Source organism: Neophocaena asiaeorientalis, unplaced genomic scaffold, assembly GCF_003031525.2.
Source record: "Neophocaena asiaeorientalis asiaeorientalis breed wild unplaced genomic scaffold, Neophocaena_asiaeorientalis_V1.1 scaffold91, whole genome shotgun sequence".
In the NCBI taxonomy this organism is placed as follows: Eukaryota; Metazoa; Chordata; class Mammalia; order Artiodactyla; family Phocoenidae; genus Neophocaena; species Neophocaena asiaeorientalis.
Window position 1 is genome coordinate 2,373,401 of NW_020173198.1, and position 23,258 is coordinate 2,396,658.

Sequence of the window (23,258 nt, forward strand, 5' to 3'; positions counted from 1 at the left end):
CACCAGAGCATGTGGTGTCTTCTTTCTTGGTGACTAGTAGTCATCTATGGTGATGGGAGGAGCATTTAGAGCTCCCCAGTCAGGAAGAGTCACTTCCTACTGAACGCAGATCTCTGCTTGTGTAGCAGCATCACACTTCCTGCAGAATGTAGCACCGTCAAAGGTCCTTCAGCAGCTGCTCTCGTGGGCATCATTGTTTACGTTGTGTGGGATACATAAGCACCCTTTGGCAGTCGGCAGTGATACTTGGAGAGCCTTAGGGTAATGTGACTGATCATAAATTAAGAATTACAGCATTAAGGTGGTGCTGGGTGTACTGAGAGGGACAAGCTGATGACAGTTTAGGAGACTTTGCCTTTATAAAAGCAAATCCAAACAGGGTGGGCTAAGAGAAACTTGTAGTGAGAGAGGAGCTACTGTATTAGCCAGCATTTACATAGTGCTTTGTAATCAACATGCAGTACACACACCTGATTGCATTTAGTGCGAAGGATGCTCCCAGAGCTGGCAGGATTTGCCCAAAGTTATGCAGGCTGTATTCTGGAGCTGGGGCCGGCTCTCACTTGGTATTTTCTCTGCCTGCCAGGCTGTGGCTGAGGACCTTTCAGTGGTAGCATTGGTTCCCATGCAGCCTGTTAGTTCTGTCATTGCTCGTGTAAAAAGCACCTTCTCTGTGTCCCCTCATTCCTGCTTTGGTGCACATTCAGGGGATTGTCATCTGTACCCAAGTGGGAGCAGTACTGGAGCACAGTCTTCTGGGCCCTGTCTCCCTCTTTGCATTTCTTCGCATTTCTTTCTTCCCACAGGAGTGATTGATCTCTTGATGGTGGCACTGGGGGGAGCCCAGCACCAAGGCCCGTATCTACTAGGTGCAAGGTCACTCACTGCATCAGAGCACTGCCCAGCTTTGTGCCTGTGCCCTCTCACTTGCTTCCTCTCAGGAGAAGCTTGTCTTCCTCTGTGTCCCGCCTTCCCCTCGTGGCTAGGCATGGGCGGGCTAGGGCAGTTTAGAACGAGAAAGGGGTTGCAGCTTTACCCGTCCTGAGGAGGACATTAGACTTTGACCTGTACTTGATCTCCTGAGACTGTATATCAATGGATAGAACCAGGGAGGGTGAGAGAAGGGAAATGATTATGCTCCCCCAGATTCCAACAGTCTGTAATATAGTCTGGAGATTTTTCCAAAATTACAAACATGTTATTTTAACTTCTTTAAAAGGCCATTCTGGGAGTAATTCAGGAGGAAGGTGGTATGGGTTTACAAGAGACTTGCTCTTAAATGGTGCAGGTGGTAACAGCAGTGAAATGAAATTATTTACATTTGAGCTGTAGTGTTAATTGTGATTCAGATTTGCAGTATTTTTTTAAAATTTATTTATTTTTGGCTGTGTTCGGTCTTTGTTGCTGCACGCGGGCTTTCTTTAGTTGCAGCGAGTTGGGGCTACTCTTCCTTGAGGTGCACGGGCTTCTCATTGCGGTGGCTTCTCTTGCTGCAGAGCACGGGTTCTAGGAGCATGGGCTTCAGTAGTTGCAGCATGCTGGCTCAGTAGTTGTGGCCCGCAGGCTCTAGAGCGCAGGCTCAGTAGTTGTGGCACACAGGCTAAGTTGCCCCGCGGCATGTGGGATCTTCCCAGACCAGGGCTTGAACCCTTGTCCCCTGCATTGACAGGCAGATTCTTAACCACTGCACCACCAGGGAAACCCTGCAGCGTGTTTTTATGGTGGTCCATCAACCTTGCACCCATTCATTTCCTGATTTCATCAAGTGCAGGGTAATGCCAGCTCATTCATCGTTCCCACAGCCCTTGGAGCAGAACTTCTCTGGGCTTCTTTAAGGGGTAGAGGAGCCATCGTTGGGAGAGGACTCTGGTGGCCCTGCCCAGTGACTTGACCAATAGCTGACTGACTTTGGGCAAGATACTCTGAGCTTCATTTTCCTCATCTGTAAAATGAGGTTGGACTTGCTGTTCTCTGGGGTTTGTTTATTTCTCTCTTAAGATTCTGTGGTCCTCTTTTAGGAATTCTTGGTAGCATGCCTTGTGTTAAATGTGCTCACTAAGTATCTTTTGAGTTTAATTGACTAGGCATGCTGATATAAACATTCATCCTCCTGGGATATGTACCTGGGAAAGAGAAGCAGATGGGATTGTGAAGAGAGCCGTTCTTGGCTGTATTACACATTTATTTTAGGCTGTTTCTTGCAGAATAACTATTTTTATCATTTGCTTCTTTGGCTGTCTAATTAAAGCCTTCGGACTAGAATATAAATAAGTAAGTGTATAAGTTATATGTATTTTAGCTCTTAGTGGGATGTGGTTCTTGTCCAACCAGCAGATGCAAAATTTTTAATGTCTAGGCTATGTCTTATCCTTTTTCAGAAACAGTGTGAGATAATAAATCTGGCATCTGAGAGAGTAAAATAATCCTTTCCTTCTTATTGTACTCTTTTGTCACTTTTTCTTTCCTCTTTGACCAGCTAGCTTGGAGCAGTGAGGAGCAAGGTGGAGGGTACCAATCCAACAGATGAGATTTTTTTTTTTTTTTTTTTTTTTTTTTTTTTTGGTACGCGGGTCTCTCACTGCTGTGGCCTCTCCCGTTGCGGAGCACAGGCTCCAGACGCGCAGGCCCAGCGGCCACGGCTCACAGGCCCAGCCGCTCCGCGGCATGTGGGATCCTCCACGGACCGGGGCACGAACCCGTGTCCCCTGCACCGGCAGGCGGACTCTCAACCACTGCGCCACCAGGGAAGCCCCAACAGATGAGATTTTAAAAAACTTTTTAGTTGGAAAAATTCCAATTGGACAGAAATCTTGCAAAGAAGGAGTAGTACCAAGAACACTCTTATACTTTTAGCCCAAACTCACCTATTGTTAACATTTTGCCATGATTGCTCTTATTATTTGCACTTCCTCTCTATGTATATTTATGCACATACATACATATACACACACACGATATTTTCTGAACCGTTTGAGAGTAAGTTGCCTACATCATGGTCCATTGCCCCTAGATAGTATATTTCCTAATAGGGATATTCTCTTACATAACCATAGTGCAGTTGTCAACTTTAATTAATTTAACATTGATTCAGTACTTTTATCTGATCTACCATCTGTATTCCAGTTTTGTCAGTTGGCCCAGTATGTCCTTTATAGCATTTTTTCCCTCCAGTACAGGATCTAGTCTAGAATCAGGAATGACAGTTATTTGTCATGACTCTGTAGTTTTCTTTAGATTTGCTGGAAAATTTTGAAAGCAGTGCACCTGTCCATTCGGAGCTAATTGGTGCCTCTTGTTATTATAGCTTGTCTAGTAGTAGGTGGATTGGTTTTTCCCAGCATAAAACACACTGTCCTCTGTGTACAAGATGTTTCCTCTAATTGGTCCCCATAGGGACAGAATATACTGCTTTGGCTTTCTCCCTACCATAGTGGGACCCATTGGGCTTTCTGGCCCAGATGACTGGCAGTCATCCTGCTTCTGACTCCTGGTCCTCAGCAGTAAACAGATCCTTTTGTTCATGGAAGGGATGGAGAATCTGACTGGGCACTTTCTGCAAACCCAAGAAATACTGAGGGTGGGAGGGGTGGGAATGTCTTGTAGTTGATCACCTTTATAGTAGTTTTAGACTAAAGCAGATAGGTGCTTTTTAATAATTAGAGTTATGTTTAGATACAGCCACAGTATATGTTTTAATCAAATATTAAGTATCTGCATGATGATATCATTCAAAGTTACGTCTGTAGTTACTCTCAAAGGGCAAATATTGTTCAGATTTAAGCTGTAGGTGAGACAGCCAGGAGCCTTTCGAGGCACACGTATAACTTTAGTAGTTAGTTTCAGTCATGTGTTCGTAGAGTTGTGGTAAGTGCATCTGCCCCGGCCTTGCTTTCCCGGAACATGGTGTGGCTCTCCATGTCTTTCCTTCAGTAGAAAATATATATGTATATATTTTTTGCAGTACGCGGGCCTCTTGCTGTTGTGGCCTCTCCCGTTGCGGAGCACAGGCTCCGGACGCACAGGCTCAGTGGCCATGGCTCATGGGCCCAGCCCCTTCGCGGCATGTGGGATCTTCCCGGACCGGGGCACGAACCCATGTCCCCTGCATCGGCAGGCGGACTCTCAACCACTGCGCCACCAGGGAAGCCCAGTAGAAAATATTTTTTTTCCTTGCAACTTTTGTATATAACTTTTATTTTTTTTATTTTTAAATTTAAAAAAAGTTATTTATTTTTATTTTTGGCTGTGTTGTGTCTTTGTTGCTGCACGCGGGCTTTCTGTAATTGAGGCAAGCAGGGGCTACTCTTTGTTGCGGTGCCTGGGCTTCTCATTGCGGGGGCTTCTCTTGTTGCGGAGCATGGACTGTAGGAGTGCGGGCTTCAGTAGTTGCAGCACGCTGGCTCAGTAGTGGTGGCTCTCAGGCTCTAGAGCGCAGGCTCAGTAGTTGCGGCGCACGGGCTTAGTTGCTCTGCGGCCCGTGGGATCTTCCCGGACCAGGGCTTGAACCCGTGTCCTCTCCATTGGCAGGCGGATTCTTTTTTTTTTTTTTAACATCTTTATTGGAGTATAATTGCTTTACAATAGTGTGTTAGTTTCTGCTGTATAACAAAGTGAATCAGCTATACATATACATATATCCCCATATCTCCTCCCTCTTGCGTCTCCTTCCCACCCTCCCTATCCCACCCCTCTAGGTGGACACAAAGCACCGAGCTGATCTCCCTGTGCTATGCGGTGGCTTCCCACAACTATCTGTTTTACATTTGGTAGTGTATATATATCCATGCCACTCTCTTACTTCGTCCCAGCTTAACCTTCCTGGCAGCCGGATTCTTAACCACTGCGCCACCAGGGAAGCCCGGTATATAACTTGTAGAGTTAATTACTTCACTATGTATCTGTACCCTTTGTCTCCCCTCTGTCTTTGGTGGAAGCATTCAACACCCCCAGGGTGACTGCACTTCTGAGTGTCAGACTTTGAAGATTCAACTGGTTTTACCAATTTGCTTTCAGAGAAATAAAGTGAGATTTCTACTTCATCATGGTGTGTTTAGTTTGTTTTTTAAAAGGACAGTATCTGCAGGTTGAGACACAAAGAGCAGTGATGGGAAAGGTGGGAAGAAGACTTGTTCTGCGTATTCTTCTCCTGCCTGGGGCTTCCTTGGTGTGCTTCTTAGCATTTTGAGTTGACTGCAGGAGGGGATGGATAGATGTCACATTGTTTCCCATTGTGTGTTACTTTAAGCTTAGTATTTCATCTCTACTTATATGCAGGCCTAAAGGCCAAAGAGATTTTTTTCCCTTGTCTGTTTTCTTTGCAGTGGTGAAGGGTATAGGGAAGAATGAGAGTGTTCTTTTGAGAGTTTAGGCATCCATGGTAATCCTGTTAGCTCCCAGAGTTTATATGAGATTGAATTTCTTTGCTAATGGCGTCTGTTGTAACACACCAGGTATGTTTTGCATACTTTTTATTTTTAACCTTGGTCAGCAGTTAGTATAGAATCACTTTTCTCAGAAACGTTCTTTATGTATAAGTAAATAGAGTAGTAAAACTGTTCTAGATATGCCACAGGAGTATTTGACTTGGAACTCTGCTATGCTCGCCGTCATTTTTTTAGGTTTACTATCAAGGAAGCATGAACCTGAATACAGAAGCCTCATGTGATTCACCTCCTTGAAGGATAGACAAAATGTGGCTCCTGGCAAAAAGCTTGATAAAAACCTTCTTTAAAAGAAGAGTCATTTTGGGCTTCCCAGGTGGCACAGTGGTTGAGAGTCCGCCTGCTGATGCAGGGGACACAGGTTCGTGCCCCAGTCTGGGAGGATCCCACATGCCGCGGAGCGGCTGCGCCTGTGAGCCATGGCTGCTGGGCCTGCGCGTCCGGAGCCTGTGCTCCACAAGAGAGGCCACAGCAGTGAGAGACCCGCGTACCACAAAAAAAAAAGTCATTTTTTCCCCAGTATCTATTTTATAAAAAGTTTATGTGTTAGAGAGGGGTGTTATAGAGGCAATTAGGTAAAACATTACAGATTTAATCAGGATTTGAGAAAACTGTCATCTAGGTGTCTTAACAAACAAAGCACCATATTACCCATCGTCAGTCTCAGTGTTTTTAAGATAAATTATTAGCAGTCTCCTGGTTTTCAAAACGTATTCATTGAGTGCTTGTGAGCAAAGGTCATTATGATCAGAGCTTTTGTGTGTGTGTGGTACGCAGGCCTCTTACTGTTGTGGCCTCTCCCATTGTGAAGCACAGGTTCCGGACGCGCAGGCTCAGCAGCCATGGCTCACGGGCCCAGCCGCTCCGCGGCATGTGGGACCCTCCCAGACGGGCACGAACCCGCATCCCCTGCATCGGCAGGCGGACTCTCAACCATTGTGCCACCAGGGAACCCCTGATCAGAGCTCTTAAAGGGGGAAATTTAAACAGAGTCATATGTATCTTGAATTCGGAGGGAATTACCATTATTCCTGAGAAAATAAAACTGATACGAACAGTCTACTTGTTCCTTTTACTCTCCTGAATTTGGTCTGTAAAATATTTGAGTACCAGTCCATACTGGACGTTACAGGAAGTACAAACATATTAGGCAGAATCTCTTTCCAGACAGTTTATGTTCTGGTTAGAGAGGCCTAATATCTATGAATTATTAATAGTTACAGATACGACTTTCAATTCTTACTTTATTCCTGGCATTAGGTTTACTACATGCCTTACATAGATTATTTTATGTAATCCTCAGAACAACCCCGTGTGTTAGTTTCTCTTATCCCCAGTTTTGCACAAGAGGAGAAAGAGTAATAGGTTACATAACTAGGCCAAGGTGCATTCTGATTCGAACCCAAGGAACCTGACACCAGAGCCTGTGCTCTTTCATTGTGCCATTCCGAAATGAGCAGAGAACAGTGCCATGGGCAAAATTCTGTGATACCGATTACAAGAAAAGACAAACGGTGAAAACAAGGAAGGGATCTGCACGGTAAACTTCGTAAGAAATTTCATGAAGGTTGAACTATGAACTGCAGACCCAGGAGCAAATGCAGGATGGGGATAGACATTTGTTCTGAGACCATGAGTATTCAGAGTGGAGTGATGGCTTCCTGTGGTGAGTAATGGTGAATCAGGCATGCTTTCCTTCTTTCTTCTTAGTAAACTCTGCATTCTTCAAATCCCAATGTATATTATCATCTCTGTGAAGCTTTCTTGTCTCCCTCAGACAGAGTTAGTTCTGTTTAGGCTCCTAAAGCCATTTATATATATGTCATTACTATAGGATGTAGACCATCACATTCTACGTTTTTATTCATAGGTTCTACCCTTCTTCCCCGCCCCCACCCCCCCACCCCCCATGCCCTCTCCAGTTCTTTGAAGTCAAGGACAGTCTTACTCATCCTGGTATCTCAAGGAACTAATGCAGTATCAGTTACTTAGTGAATACTGAGTTTATTTGTTGAGTGGATAGCTGAGTGTCTCAGTTGGCCCAGATTCAAAGCCTCTTTAAAGCTAGGTTTAGAATAATTGGGGCAGAAAATGGATATTTAGGAGTATTTATCTGGTAGTGAAGTACAGACTGGATTGGAATTGGGAAAGCTGACATCAGGACGACTAGGTAAAAGAAGTTATAGCAATCTAGGCAGGGGGTGATTAGGGCCTGGTAGAAGTGGTATTGAGGGAAAAGTCAAAGAAGATTTCAAATTATGTGGCCCTTGCCCTTCTTGCCAATTTTTCTTATAATTTATTAGGTGATTGTGAGTCTTGGTTGACTGAGTAGTTCCTTAATAAATGAGTCAGTCGTACAGCATAGTCTCTGAACTGCTGGACCATGAGCAGTGCAATAAAAATGCAGATAAAGTCAAGGCAGGCATAGTTGAAAGCTCCACTTGGCAGATTTTAACTCTTTTTGGAACACAAAAGAGTTTTTAGATATATACATAGGTCTCCGAGAGTGTATATATTCTGAGCCACTTCTCATTCATCATCCTAAGGATTTTAATTTGCTGTTGAGGTGAGCCCAGGTGAAGCATAGACTTATGGGATTATAATACTTTTTGTTGTCACCCTTGCAGCTTTGAAGACAAATCGGTGATGATTCCTAGGAATCCAGGAGTCTCATGCTCAGACTTCACCTGTAGGCCTCCCAACTGCTCTTAATAATTGTGCTAATAGAGGAAAAACACAATTTCTAAAATCAGAGTCTGCAAATACCAACGTTAAAAATAAGTATAACATTAAGTTTCAAAAATTGTGTATATGTACTTACAGAAAAGTGCACAGTCATCCTGGTGTAACTTTCAGATCAAGAAAACAGAATATTACTAGCATCCCAGAATCCCTCCTCTGCAGAGGTTAATAACCACTATTCTGATTATAACACCATGGATTTGTTTTGCTTGTTTTTAAAAATTAATATAAGACGAATAATGAAGGATGTGTTTTGGCCTCTTTAATTCAGCATTGTGAAATTCATCCATGTTGTTGTATGAAGCAATATTCATTCATTCTTTTTGTTTTTAAAATTGATTTATTTTTGGCTGTGTTGGGTCTTCGTTGCTGCGTGCGGGCTTTCTCTAGTTGGTGGCGAGCAGGGTCTACTCTTTGTTGTGGTGCTCAGGCTTCTCATTGCTGTGGCTTCTCTTGTTGCAGAGCGCGGGCTCTAGGCGCACAGGCTTCAGCAATCACGGCACGTGGGCTCAGTGGTTGTGGCGCACGGGCTTAGTTGCTTCGCAGCATGTGGGATTTTCCCGGGCCAGGACTCGAACCCGTGTCCCGTACATTGGCAGGCAGATTCTTAACCACTGCGCTACTATGGAAGTACCTGTTCATTCATTCTTGTTGTCTTATAATATCTTCCTGATGAATAAGCTACAACTTACTTGTCCATTCCACTGGTGATGTACATTTGGGTTCTTTAGACTTTTTGGATATTACGAATAATGGTGCTGTGAATATCTGTGTACGTTTTGTGGGGTATCCAAATTTCTGTTGGGTATATTGTCAAGGAGTAGAATTACAGGGTCATAAAGTATGCATATGTTCATTTTCCAAAATGGTTATACCAGTTTATAGACCCACCAGCAGCAGTGTGTGCATGTCCCCGTTGCTCAGCATACTCACCAATACTTGTTACTGTCTTTTAAATTTTAGCCATTCTGGAAAAAAAAAAAAAAATTAGCCATTCTGGTAGATTTGTAGCACTGTCTTGTTTTTAATTTACGTTTCTGTGATGACTAATGGGGTTGAGCACTTGTTTTATGTATCGGCTTTTTGGATATCCTCTTTAATAACTATTTGCCTGTTGAAAAAATTGAGTCATTTATCTTTTCCTTATTGATCTGTAGAAGTTATTTTATACTCTGATATGAGTTCTCTGTTATCCATATTGGTGATATCTTTTCCCATTTCATGGCTTTCTTTTACACTCTCTTCATTGTGCCATCTGATGAATATTCCGATTTATCAATCTTTTCCTTTATGTTTAGTGTTTCCAAGAATTTTTTCCCTACCCCGGGCTCATGAGGATGATCTGTATTATCTTCTAGAAGTTTTATTGTTTTACTGCTTACATTTTATGTCTGTCACGTAACTGAAATTTTGTGTGCGTGTGAATGCGCCTCGCTTGGTTTTAAGCTAACCTTGTCTTTTAGTTCTGCAAGATCTGGGTCTTAAATCCCAAGTCCAAGATGGGAAGCAGTCAGGTGTCTCTGAATCCTGAATGTTGTTCATCAGTTAATCAGAGCATTGCTTGAATAGCCTTTGGGAATTGAATTGAAACTTCTCTTCCTACCACACCATGACACTTTTTTTTAAAAATGTCTTTGTCCTTTTATAACTTGAAAGTGCAGTCTGTATGGAATATTCCCATGTATTGATACTTACTTGCCACTAATTTTTAAAATAAATTTATTTTTTATTTTTGGTCTTCTTTGCTGTGCGTGGGCTTTCCCTAGCTGCGGCGAGTGGGGGCTACTCTTTGTTGGGGTGCACGGGCTTCTCATGGCAGTGGCTTCTCTTGTCGTGGAGCATGGGCTCTAGGCACGCGGGCTTCAGTAGGCCACTAATTTCTTAACCCACTGCCGTCTGGATTCTGGCTTCACCACCTGCTTAAAACAGCTAGCAAAGGGTCCAGTGGCCTTCTTGCCAAATGGGGCTAATTCTCCAATATCCTTCAACCATTTGCAGGTCTTGAACATATCCTTTCTGTCTTTTATTTTATTTTTATTTTTTTGTGGTACGCGGGCCTCTCACTGCCGTGGCCTCTCCCGTTGCGGAGCACAGGCTCCAGACGCGCAGGCTCAGCAGCCATAGCTCACGGGCCCAGCTGCTCCGTGGCATGTGGGATCTTCCCTGACCGGGGCACGAACCCGTGTCCCCTGTCCCCTGCATCGGCAGGCGGATTCTCAACCACTGCTCCACCAGGGAAGCCCTCCTTTATGTCTTTATAGCTCTGTTCTGATTGTATGATCCTGGAAAAGTCTCACCCTTCTTTTCTTCTCCTCAAGATAGTTTTGTTTTGAAATCCAGTTAGAAAAAAGCGCCACTAGATAATGTTTGGGACAAAGCCCTTAAGCCTGAAGGCATGAATCTCCAGTTTCAAAGTAGGCCTGACCACTTTTGTTGTTTTGCTTTGGTCTGTTTTCATTTGGTATCTGAGACCAAATAAAAATGATAACAGCCATAACTGTGAATTAGATAACCTCGTGGAGTTTACATATCAGTTTTACATGGAGCATTTCATTTGATCCTCCTAACACCCCATGGGGTAGGTATTCCTGTTGCAGTTATCGAAATGATTGAAAATGCAAACAGCATGTTATTTTTTCTTGCTGAGAAACACCTGGTGTGCCGCTGGATTATTAGGTTTTAGAGTTTCCTTTTTCGTATAACCATCATTTACAAAATCAGGTGAGACTATCATCCTGTGATTTTTGTGGATACTTTTGTCTTTCCACTTTCTTTGGGAATGTTAGCTAGGGTTGGAGCTGGAAGGGGTGAGGTTGATGGGACCGGGAATGGAGATAGGGTTGGATTCTCTGGGGAGTCAGAGACTTGCTTTCAGCAGGCTTTGATGTATGGCCTGTAATTGTCAAGTTCACAAACTTCTGCCTCAAGAACCCATGTGAAATAAACCTTGACAGTTGATTGCTTGAATGTGATAAGCTCCGGTTTTTTCTGGGATCTACTCTAAAATGATTCATTGCAAGAATAAGCTGTGGAGAGACTTACTTCCCTGGCGGTCCAGTGATTAAGACTCCACACTTCCACTGCAGGGGACCTAGGTTCAGTCCCTGGTCAGGGAACTATGTATCCCACATGCTGCGCGTCACGGCCAAAAAAAAAAAAAAGAATAAGTTATGTAGCAGGTGTGACTTGAAGATGTATCTTTAGTGTTCAGGAACCAATTTTAGCTCCAGAAAAACTATAGATTTATTTTGACTAAATAGCTGATTTTGGTTCAAGAAATATGTCTTGAGTTATGTTTATTTCTTTGCCAATAAGTTACTTTAACATAGGAGATTTTCCTTTGATTCTTTTAAATCTTGCCTCAAACATTTTTAAAAATTGTTTTTTCAAATGAAATGGTACACCAGGTTGATTAATGAAGCAGACTGAAGCATTTTTTTATTTATACAAATTCATTTTGAAATAAGAATTTATAACACTTAGAAAATCTGTCACTGAGAACAGTGAGGCTGTTTTGATCAACACAAAAACTTGAAACAGGTTAAAGAGGATTGCAGTCTTATTTTTGTTCCACATTCCGGTTATTTCTGCATTAAAAAGCTTAACTTGCAATCCGAGGGTATTTTTTAGTTGAACTGATATATTGGTTTGAAAAAAGAGCAGAGGGCTAATATTTATCATAAAATTCAGACCAGAAAGTCCCTCATGACTTCCCTGGTGCAGTGGTTAAGAATCTGCCCGTCAATGCAGGGGACATGGGTTCGAGCCCTGGTCCGAGAAGATCCCACATGCCGCAGAGTAACTAAGCCTGTGCACCACAACTACTGAGCCTGAGCTCCAGAGCCCGTGAGCAAACAACTACTGAGCCCACGTGCCACAACTACTGAAGCCCATGCACCACATGCCACAACTACTGAAGCCCGTGCTCCACAACAAGAGAAGCCACTGCCATGAGAAGGCCGTGCATTGCAACGAAGAGTAGCCCTGCTCGCCTCAACTAGAGAAAGCCCACGCGCAGCAACAAAGCCCCAATGCAGCCAAAATAAATAAATTAATTAATTAAAAAAAAAAGAGTAGACCCCGCTCGCCGCAACTAGAGAAAGCCCGTGCACATCAGTGAAGACCCAACGCAGCCAAAAATAAATAAATAAAAGTAAATAAAAAAAAAAGTCCCTCAAACTCACAAGTGCTAGAACTATTAAACGATAATTCATCACTCAACATGTCAGAGTTCAGCTGTCATTGCACAGCTGTCACCATGACTGCAGCATGGGAGCGACAGCCGTGCCTGTCACTGCTTGAACGTGGCCTCCCGTGTAATGTCTAGTGTGCTAACATGTGCTGGTTGATGTAGCTGGGCTGGTGCAAGCCTGATTCAGCCTCTGTAATTAGTGCCAGTCCTAAGAAGTGCTCGTTGATCCACAGAAATGGCCCAAGTTCCTCAGCGTCCTCAAAAGCCCATTACCAAGTGGAGGCCCCTGGTAATATTACAGCTTGATACGTGATACATTTGAGTGTGGGCTTATTTTATTTATTTATTTTTAAAATAAATTTATTTTCGGCTGCATTGGGTCTTTGTTGCAGCGCACGGGCTCTAGGCGTGTGAGCTTCAGTAGTTGTGGCACATGGGCTCTAGAGCGCAGGTTCAGAAGTGTGGTGCACGGGCTTAGTTGCTCCACGGCATGTGAGATCTGCCCGGACCAGGCACTGAACCCGTGTCCCCTGCATTGGCAGGCGGATTCTTAACCACTGTACCACTAGCGAAGTCCCTGTGGGCTTGTTTCAAAATGCAGTTTTAATAGTCAGCTCTCACTCTAGGGGCAGTGGAGAGGATATAGGGAAGGTGGGTGGGAAGAAGGCAATTAGGAGATGATTAAGAAATCAAAACTGCTGTTGGTTCCTGATCATCTCTAGGTAATTATGGCCAGTGAGGATTCGAGAGGGGCCTGCGAATGCTCACCTTGTTGCAGACTGGTTATGTGAAGGAGTGTTGACTCAAGTTCATTGCTGCACCTGATGTCCCCTCCTTCAGTGAGAGAAGAGGAAGTGGGTTTGGGGCTCTATATGGAAAAGGGAGAGGATGAGCCTTAGGGGGCTTAGGGTCCCTCTCCTCTTATTCTCCGCCTGAGTGGTTCTGCTGAGAGTCTGGCTCTCTGTGGGCCTGAGCGTGGGAGGTACTGTCTCATTTTGAGTCCTTGCTCTGCTTGGCTCTTAGCTGCACCTTAATTTTTGTTGGCTGCTCATGTGAGATTGAGAGTTGAGTGGATGTTTGGCTCCTGAAGTCCCTTCAGAAAGCCCCGGGAATCCATGCAGCAGTTTGACTACAGTTGCTCTGAATTAGAATATGGCTAACTATTCAGACATGGGGCAAATAACGTTGACGGATAGTCTATAAGGCACCCTAGCCTTTCTGAATCTCTTCATTCTTCCTATTCAGTCAGGGCCAGGGGCTGTTAATTTGCTTTCAGTATGTTTCAAGAATTAAATTTTAAATTATTTGCTCTCTTTTCCTTAGCATAAATAATTGAAAATCGATAGCACGGTAGCATGAATTTATAGAGTATACTAAAACTTTGGGTTTTGAGTCAGCTGGGAAGTTCCTTGCAGTTTTTCTGGCTTATATCATGTATTTGAAGAATGTTGAACCAAGATGTTTTGAGGAAGTAAATTACTATGGCTGTTGAATGTGACCTGGAAGGAACTGAGGAACAGTAGAACTGAAAATACAGCTACTGATTTTTTTTGTTTGTTTTTTTCAAATTTCTTTGTTAGGCATCTGAAGAAGCCTCTCTCAGGGCACTGGAAAGTCTGATGACAGAGTTTTTCCACGACTGTACAACCAATGAAAGAAAACGTGAGATAGGTAAGTGAAATGTTGAGTAGTAAAGAGTCGTATATAACAAAAAGGCCCCAATGGGGAGGAAGGAGTTGGTAGCCTTGATGTGGCAGCCTGGTCAAGCCTGCATGTTTCCCCTTGAATTCTGGCTCCTTTTGCTCCAGTCCTGCTGGTTGGTGGCTGGTGAGGTCTACAAACCTAGCTGCAAGGGCTGTAGTCGGCAGAGCCCACTATAATCCATAGTGATGGATTTTCTTTCCTTTGGCCATGTGTGGAAACCCCTACCCCTGCTTTGCTCTTAATTTTAGCAATGTTAAACTTTTGTAAGATGTCTGTGACTTAATTTAAAGAAAAAACTCATGAAAGCATTAAAACAGACATGTTTTTGGTGTGTAGAAGTCTATCCTGAACCTCATCTAGTGCCCAGAGATCCTTTAACGGGTGTATCCTTTGGGGCCTTCTTGCTTTTTCCTTATTGCCACTGTTATCGCTCTCATTCTGCAAGTTTTGTTGAATAAAGGCTTCAAACAACAGAGAGATGTAGGTGTAATTTCAGGTCTTCTGGGAACCTTGGCACCTTCTAGAACCTCTTTTCGAGTTTTATACTCACTGACATGCACAGTATTCATTAAAGCATACTGTAAGCTAGAAGGTTTACTTAAGCTGTGAGATCTCTGCTTCAGGGACATGCTGCACTGAAGTCCTGGAGTAATCTTTTTCTCTCTCTGAGTCCTCACTTAAGCCCTGAACTTGACGATGAAAAATGTTTTTCTTGATCCAGGCCTCGAGGCTTTCCCCTGTGTGTCTGGCTGCTCTGTACTGACCTTCATTGCTTTCACTTCCTTGGAGGCTTTTTTCTGTGTCTCCGGGTCTCTGCAGAGCCATTTCTCTGTCGCAGGTGGCTTCTCTAAGTCATGTTAGCCAGCTCAGTGTTATGGCTGACTTCTGCCCTTGGGCCAAAGCTTGATTAGCGTTTGGATTTTCAGGTGGCTAGTAGACCTTTGGCTGCAGCCCATTTTCCCTTGCATCCTTTGAGTATCACATTAGCTCCCGGTGGATGTAGCTTCTTATCTCTTAATTTTAAATGTGGTGGTCTCTTGTGGGCCTGCCCTGTATGCCTTCTTTTCTGAGGGACTGTGCTGTAGGGAACCAGAGAGTTTATAAACAGGGGATACTGACGGAAGCTGAGCCCAGTAGATGATCAGGCATCTGGCTTAGAAGATCCCCTCTGCTTGCTTCCCTAGGTTCTCTCTTATTACTCAATTGGACTGACCCACCTCTTGCCCCCAGAGTGAGCCTCTTGTTAGTTTTATGCTACCAAAGTACCTCATAGTAAAAGTATCAGTGGTGATTTTTACCAAAGGAGGTGAAGGATCTTTCCCTTATATCTAATTTCTCCATAGTCCTGTTTTAAGCTTATAATTGATATGCTTTTTGTTTTTCTCTTTAAGTTTTGGATTGCAAAGCTAATGTTCACCTCAGTGTTCATGAATTAAAAGTGGAAGCTTTTAAACATATTTTTATTCTAATCTGATTTTTAAATAGTTTTAAATAACCAGATGCTACAAAGTCTAATTTAAATGCCGGCTAAGGAGAATCCGGGGGTTTGGTAGTAGGCGTGTCTTAGTTCTTTTTGTACCTAGTCTCCATAGCTTTATTTGAGTGTGTGGGCTGGAGCCACTTCTTGCTTCTTTTCTGATGTCTTAGGATAAACTAAAGTCTTTCCTAGCTAGGTGGGAGAAAGGAGGGAGACCTTTTATTATAGGGGCTCCACCCATCCTCCACCAAAAGTGCTCTAGAGATAGAGCTGTTAGCAGGGAGCTTCAAGAGACAGTCTGGTCATTTTTAAAAGTGGAGAAGGCTGAAGCATCAAAGAGGAGCAGTGATTTGCTTGGGATCAGACTCAGTGAATTAGTGGCAAAGTCTAGAACAGAGTCCCACGTTCCTCATTTCCAGCCAGAGATCACTCTCTGGTTGGACTTCACCTCTGGGAGTCATAGAAACTTTTGCTTAATTATAAGAACACACCATCAGCTTCCTTTATGGGATTTATAATGAGACTGCCTTGGTGCACTTAGCCTGAGTTGTAGGGCACTGGCAGAGCAGTGACTTCAGGGTTAGAACGGGCTGCAGTGCTTGCTGCTTTTCCAAGGGCTTCCTAGAATCTCTCAGGGTTGTTGCCTTTGTATTTTTACCCACTCTGTGTTATATTTTATGATGAGCGCAGCAGGTCAAGGTGACTAAGGGGCAGCATGTCCAGAAACATGATGATAGACTCTTAATGCTTGCTGTTTGTCCAGCAGCCTCAGGAGGAAGAAAACCACTTCTAACTGATTTGAGGTGCCCAGGGTGGTTCCTGGCAACTCCCATGACTGCTGCTCTTGTTTGCCGACTCCTGGGTGATATTTTAAAATAAAACCAACTCAGATGAAGGGAGTTAGCCATCTTGAATTCTCTTGCATTTTTTCCAATCCTGCATTTATAAGATTAGTCTTAATTTTTTCTTTTCCTGCTTTTCTGGCCATCATTTTGTGTGTGTGTGTGTGTGTGTGTATAAGTGTGTAAGAACAGTGTTGAGTGAGTGGTGAGGAGATAACATATAGCTGTACCCCAGAGGAAGTAAGTTACCAGTTGGCCATCATCTGTAAGGTAAAAATGATACTCTTCTATCTGTCTGTCTACACATTAGATTAAGAATTTCAGCAGTGAAAGTTTCTCTACCTAAAATAGTGCCCATAAAAAAAAAGGTGTCCATAGCTAGGTTATTGTTATTTAGGTGTCAGTGTCCATGGTCACCTCAGAGTCAGAAAAATATTGTATGCTTTGTCCTTTCTATCTTGAAGAATCAGCTGGATTTTGTAGTTGGTTTTGATGTCATTACATTATGTGAGAGAGGTGTGTTTAAAAAAAAATAGTAAAACAGCCAGCCTTGTATTAATTTTGTGTATTTTCATAGCCTTCTCTTGTTACTATTTAACTTTTCCAGAGGAACTTCTTAATAACTTTGCTCAGCAAATAGGAGCCTGGAGATTCTGCCTGTATTTTCTCTCCAGCACTAGGAATGACTATGTAATGATGTACAGTTTAACGGTTTTTGAGGTAAGTTGTCAGATACTTTTATACTATTCTGAAGAGTATTTCTTAGTCACGTTGCCTTGTTATTGGCACTAGACTTTAGTTTTGATGTGTACATGGCTGGGAAATAGTGGTAACCCATCTCAGGGGCTTCTTTCCACATACTGCCTTTGTCAAGATGTCAGGTTTTCCAGGGCACCTTTCCATCTTCAGCACCAAAAGGTAAGATAGGTGAGGTGGGGAGGTCGTTTGTGGTAACATATAACTTTTCCTTCCATGTTATCATTTAAAAGAGAAAGATGATTAAAGAAAAACAGTTGGGAGGAGGGATGATACCCATTAAAAATCTTCATTTATTTCAACTCTCTTCCAATCATTGCCTTCCTGTGCACACTTTTTTTCAAAAAACCTAATTATAATCATATTGCTCATTTCATTTTGCATTCTGTTTTTTTCCCCCCACTTAACCTTTATATTATATTCCTATAAGTGGTTGTACCATTATTCACCAAACCATTCTCCTATTCTTACATTAAAGTTGTTTCTGTCATTATTTTTTGGTGGAGACAATGGTGTTATAGAAAGTTTTTGCACCTACACCTTTTTGTTTCTGTTAAATTATGTTCCTAGGAATGGGATTATTGTATCATAAAATTTGAATATTTTATTATTCTCATTGCCAAATTGCTCCAAACCTTTGTTTAAAAGCAGAGTTTCTTGTTTGAGGGAGATAGCTACTGTTGGATGAAAACCAGTTTGTTTTGTGTATAGATTGTTAACTTACAAGATGTATACTTGTTTTTCAGAATCTGATCAATAAAATGTGGCTTGGGGTCCCATCTCAGGATAAGATGGAAATCCGTAGCTGCCTGCCCAAACTCCTCTTGGCTCACCACAAAACCTTACCTTACTTCATCCGGAACAAGCTCTGCAAAGTGATTGTTGACATTGGCCGTCAAGATTGGCCCATGTTCTACCATGACTTTTTTACTAATATTTTACAGGTAAGGAGATAACCTATGGAAACTTTATCTTGTAAGTAATTTGTTTGAAGAAGTGATTATTTTCTTGTCTTGAAGAGGATTTTTAAGATGAGCATTTTGGAACTGCAGTGGTGAGGTCATTGTGGGGTGGATTGTCTCATTCACTTAACCTTGTGTTCCTGAGACATGTTGTACCTTGGTGCAGTGGAGAAGGTGGGGGATGGGAACCCCAGTCACTTTGTTAACCTCTTGTGAAATTTTGTCCAGCAAGTATTTGAAAGCCTGTTAGGTACCGTGCCAGGTGTTGGGTGCCAGGATGAGGCCTTCGACAGTTATAGTTTAGTGGGGAGAAAGCGATGGAAATAACAATTACCCAACAATATGTTAATGACTGTAGCGAAGTATTGTGCCAAGTGCAGTGAGGACACGGCATTTAGACTCAAGGAGCTGAGGTGTTTTCAGTGCTGCTGGTGATGAGATGCGAGGTGGTGGCTTGAGTGGTAGAGTGAGAGGCTAGGCTGATGCACAGGGCCAGAGCAGGGAGGGCTTTGCGTTTGCAGGGGGCATCAGTGTTTAATTCATAGTCCTTACTCGAGAACTAATGAAAAGTTTGGAGAAGGGAGACAATGTGGCCACATGTTTATATTGGAGTGATGACTTCAGCAGCAGTGTGGAGTCTGGATTGCAGAGGGGTGAGGCCGGAGCGAAGGAGGCCTGGAAGGCTGCTGCTGGAGAAGTCTGAGTGAGCCCAGGGGCCTGAGCCAAGCCAGGGGTTACCTGCTGGACAGCAGCGAGGCACGGAGGAGGCTTTGGGCAGGGACTAGGCTGTAGGGAGGAGGGAAGGAGGAAGCTAGAATGCCTTCCAAGTTCCTGGCTCAGATGGCAGATTTTCTAGGCCATCTGAGGAAATGGGGTTGGGTAGAAGATGGTGAATTCAGTTTGGCAGAAAATGCATTTAAGATTTGCGTGTTCCTTCTGTGCACGTCTGGTGAGACATTAGGAAATGTGGATCTGGGATTCAGGATTTGGAAGTCATCAGGGAATAGGGGGGACCTAAAAGCCAAGAGGGCGATGCTTTTGTTCATTTGACTCCTGTGATAAAGTTGGAAATGTTTATATTATCGAGGCAGTCTGGGTATGTAGGAAATGGGTATTATGTACAGATTATAGAAATAAAATTCTTTGAAAATTGGTTATAGTCTTAGTGACGGCAGAATCTTCCAGAACAATACCATTTTCTAATGTTCTGCTTGCTCTCCCTGCAAACCGTTTGAATGATGCAGCAATTTAAAAAATTCAGCATCCATATTGCTTCTTTTGGATCACCCTCTCAAGGTGGCACAGAAGTTCTTCCTTCAATATTATTTTGTTTTGTATGGTGGTTCATTTATCTAGAGATTTATTGAATTGTTATTGTAAAGGAGATTCATGCATTTATTCCATAAACTATTTGTTGAATACCAGCCATGTACTAATAACTAGGTACGTTGGGGGATATAGTAATGAACAAATAGCTGCCTTCATGGAGCTTCTTTTTTTTTTTTTTTTTTGCGGTATGCGGGCCTCTCACTGTTGTGGCCTCTCCCGTTGTGGAGCACAGGCTCCGGACGCGCAGGCTCAGCAGCCATGGCTCACGGGCCCAGCCGCTTCGCGGCATGTGGGATCTTCCCGGACCGGGGCACGAACCCGTGTCCCCTGCATCGGCAGGCGGACTCTCAACCACTGCGCCACCAGGGAAGCCCCATGGAGCTTCTAATACCAAGGGGGAGGCACCAGTAAACAATAAGCAAATAAATTCTTTCAGGTAGGTGTAAGTATTGTGAGAAAACTAAATCTAGGGTGAGGAGGAGTGAATATCAGAGGTGTTATTTAGATGGGACGATCATGGAAGCCTTTTCTGAGAAGCAGACTCTTGAGCAGAAACTGAGTGGAAGTGATGGAGTGAGCCATGTGGGCTTCCAGGGGAACAGTGTTGTAGGCAGAGGGAATAACAGTGGAAAGAACCCGAGGAATGGCAAGGAGGCGGGGAGCCTCCTGCAGTGGTGGGTTAGGAGGCCAGAGGCTTTGCTGGCTCTCTCTGACACGCTTGCTTTCACTCCAAGTTGAAAAGCAGTTGTGGTAAGTCTCCATGGCTCTCTGAGAGGGAGCCAGGAAGTCCATGGAGATGGAAAGAACCAGGAGGTGGGGGGGTCTGAGTGGATTCCATCCTGGGTTGGTCAGTGGTGTGTCTTGTGTGAAGCAGCAGTGGAATGTGAGCCAGACAGAGAGCCGAGTCTTGTCGGCAACAGTGAGGAGAAGCCATGTTTTCGCCCAGCTGGGATCATTTCCTTCGGTGAAAAGCAGACATTTCTTGTCTGCCCATGAAGTATGATTAATGATGATAAATGAGAATTTGGAAGAGCATTTTTAGGTGAGGTGCTCATGGAGATTTCAAAAGGGTAGCTGTCTTCCTCTCTTGCCCACCACCTCCCGCTTTCCACCCTTCAGAAATGACTCCTTTCACCCCATGCAGCCTTCATGACTTTGAAACACCCCGTAGTGGAAGGGGCACTGGACTGGGAGGCAGTGGGTTTGGGGTCTGTGTCCATTTTTGTCACAGATCACCTTGATTTTAGTAACTCCTGTGTGAGCCTCCGTTTCCTTCTGTGTACAACGAGAGGATTGGACTAAGTGATCTTTAAAATTCTTTCCAGTTGTATTATTCCCCGCTTCTTATTCATGCATGAGAACCAGTCAGTGGCATGAAAGCCATGTCAAGAATGATTGGTGCTAAATTGCTGACATTTCTGATAATGATAATAAAATCTTTTCTTTAGGCATTGGTAAACGAGACCAAACTGGTTCTGGAATCAACTTCACAATTATATGATCTGTTGATTAAACCATCTGAAAGGTTTTTTTTGGCTTAGTTCCATTATGGCCTGCGGTCTGGGGTGCATAGCCTTTTTTTTTTTTAATTCTGTAACATTTGGCCTGGGGCATCTGTGCAGTTTATGCCATAATTATGATGACTGTCATACCAGGCAAAGAGGAGTTGATTTGGGGCCCCAGAAAGATACCTGCAATTCTGTGTGTTGGTATAGCCTTTCTAGGCCACTGGAGAAGGAATCGTTGAAGTGAGAACCGACCCCTGTTCTCCCCACCTCCCCCAGCCGCCTGCACTAGCACATACATCACACCTTTCTAGAGTCTGTTCTTCAGAGTCCTGGAATCTGCTGAGCTGGACTTCTGGTCACATTGTGCCTGGGGCCAGATACTTAAGGGGCAAGCATCGAAAAGAAGCATAGAAAGAATTTTGATTTTTCTTCTCTGATTGGCTGGTATGATAAAAATTTCTGAAGCTAACACTAAGCACCTGAACTTGATTTGCAGCCTGAAGGTGCTTATTCTGTATTAAAACAAATTGCAGAGGTTACCTATGTCATGAGCTTTAGTTATGTAGGTGAAGATGGTGAAAGGAAACACTCTTTTAATAAAAAGCTTTCTGGAAACAAAGCTAGTGAGAAGGAAAATTACACATTTTATCAGGCTGTTTTTTCAAGTAAAGAATAACTTTCATTTTCAGCCAGCTTCTTGTCTGACTCTTCCCTTCTCCCAAATGATGAGAGAAAGGAGGACCTTTAAGATACGTTTTCCATACTGTAGGGATTTTTTATTTCTGGAGAGCACAGAAGCATTTCATACGTACAGGAAAGTATTGCCCAGTGGACTATTTGGTAATGAGTCATTCCCAGCTGAGAGAGTAAGAATGAGGTCTTGGGGGAAAATAGAGACAAAAGGGGTGGAAGAGAAAGAAGGAAATGAAAGGGGAGAAGTAATAGAAATCTTTTAAAATACAGATTGATAATCCAAAGGTGTCTGAGTGAAAAGGGATGCTTATAAAGTTCTATTCACATTATCATGTAAAGAAAAATTGTTAGAGGAGGGATTTCCTGTTTCTCCCCTACTGCATTATCTGAATTTTAAGTCGGTGTTAGAAACAGCCCGAACTTGTAGCAAATGAAGAGAAAACTTGTGGAGGATGTACTTGAAGTGTTAGCTGATTTAATAGAGAGCATTTTCCACACACTATTGCTTGCTGCTGAGGGCAGTTGAATTTCTCTTTAAGTTCTCAATATTGAGTCCTGCTCTTCGGGGATGTGCTTTTCCTTGGTCTGCAATGGGAAGAGGTGTTTTCAAGGACAGGAAAGTGCCCTGTGTTTTTTGAAGTGGAGAATATCCTTTCTATCTGGGTGTAGTTCCTGACCTCCTCTTCCCTAAGGCTTATATTTTATAGATTGAGTAAATAAAAAACTTATTTTTATCAGGGAATGAACTACACTTAAAGTTAACTATGATTAAAGAAAATGGTCACGTTTTTCAATTTGTTTGCTGTTTCATAGATTGTAGCATATAATCCAGTAGGATTTTAATGGTACCTTGATTACTTTTACCGTTTCTGGAAACTAAAAAATAAATGCTTTGAATATTGTGAAATTGATAAGAAAGGTATAAGTAGTGTTATGCTGTTGAAAGTGTACCTTTTTTTGTCTCTTGTTTAAGGAAACTTTCCTATGGCATAGTGGATATTGCAGGTGATAGAAAAAGTACCTTAATTTGCTACGTAGGTATTTGCACAGTCCTAACCGTATCAGTATCATAGTTTAATGACGTGTATGTGTGTTTCTGCTCTGCCACATGTTTAATCTTGAACTCTTACGAAGCATTCAAAGCTTGGAACTGTAAACTTGATTTAACACCTGAATGTTGGAAAGATGTCACGAATTGGTTTACACATCCTTAATCACTAATATAGTAACCTGGGCAGAGTAACCAAGGCTCTGTTGGGAGTATGGACATGTATAAAAATTGTCATGTTAGGTGTAAAAGAGCATTGCTTTCTTGTTGTTTTTAAGTTCATGGTGTTATTTAGAATTCTGTCTTTAAGATGAGAATATATTTTGAATGGTTAAAAAGGTACATAAGTGTACTCAGTCATTTTTCTAAAGGTTTGATTTATGTAGCCTGTTCATGTAAGATTAAACACACAGAGGTACAGTTGACATTCCGTATTCACAGGATTTGAACCCTCCTGTATGAGGGCTGACCACACTACACCATTGAATATAAGGGACTTGAGCATCCTTGGATTTTGGTATCCACGGTGGTCCTGGGAGGCCACCCCCCCCCCCCCCCCCCACA

General features: G+C 43.0%; 1 protein-coding gene across 3 annotated transcripts in view; it reads left to right on the forward strand.

Annotated features, from left to right (window-relative positions):
- XPO6 (exportin 6) overlaps positions 1–23,258 on the forward strand; it is a 106,423-nt gene that overhangs the window by 20,847 nt on the left and 62,318 nt on the right. For all 3 annotated transcript variants that reach the window (XM_024744212.1, XM_024744213.1, XM_024744211.1), the window contains exons 2-4: positions 13,956–14,046; positions 17,006–17,118; positions 17,901–18,098. In XM_024744212.1, coding sequence (XP_024599980.1) covers positions 13,956–14,046; positions 17,006–17,118; positions 17,901–18,098 — 402 coding nt within the window. The remainder of the gene's footprint in view (positions 1–13,955; positions 14,047–17,005; positions 17,119–17,900; positions 18,099–23,258) is intronic.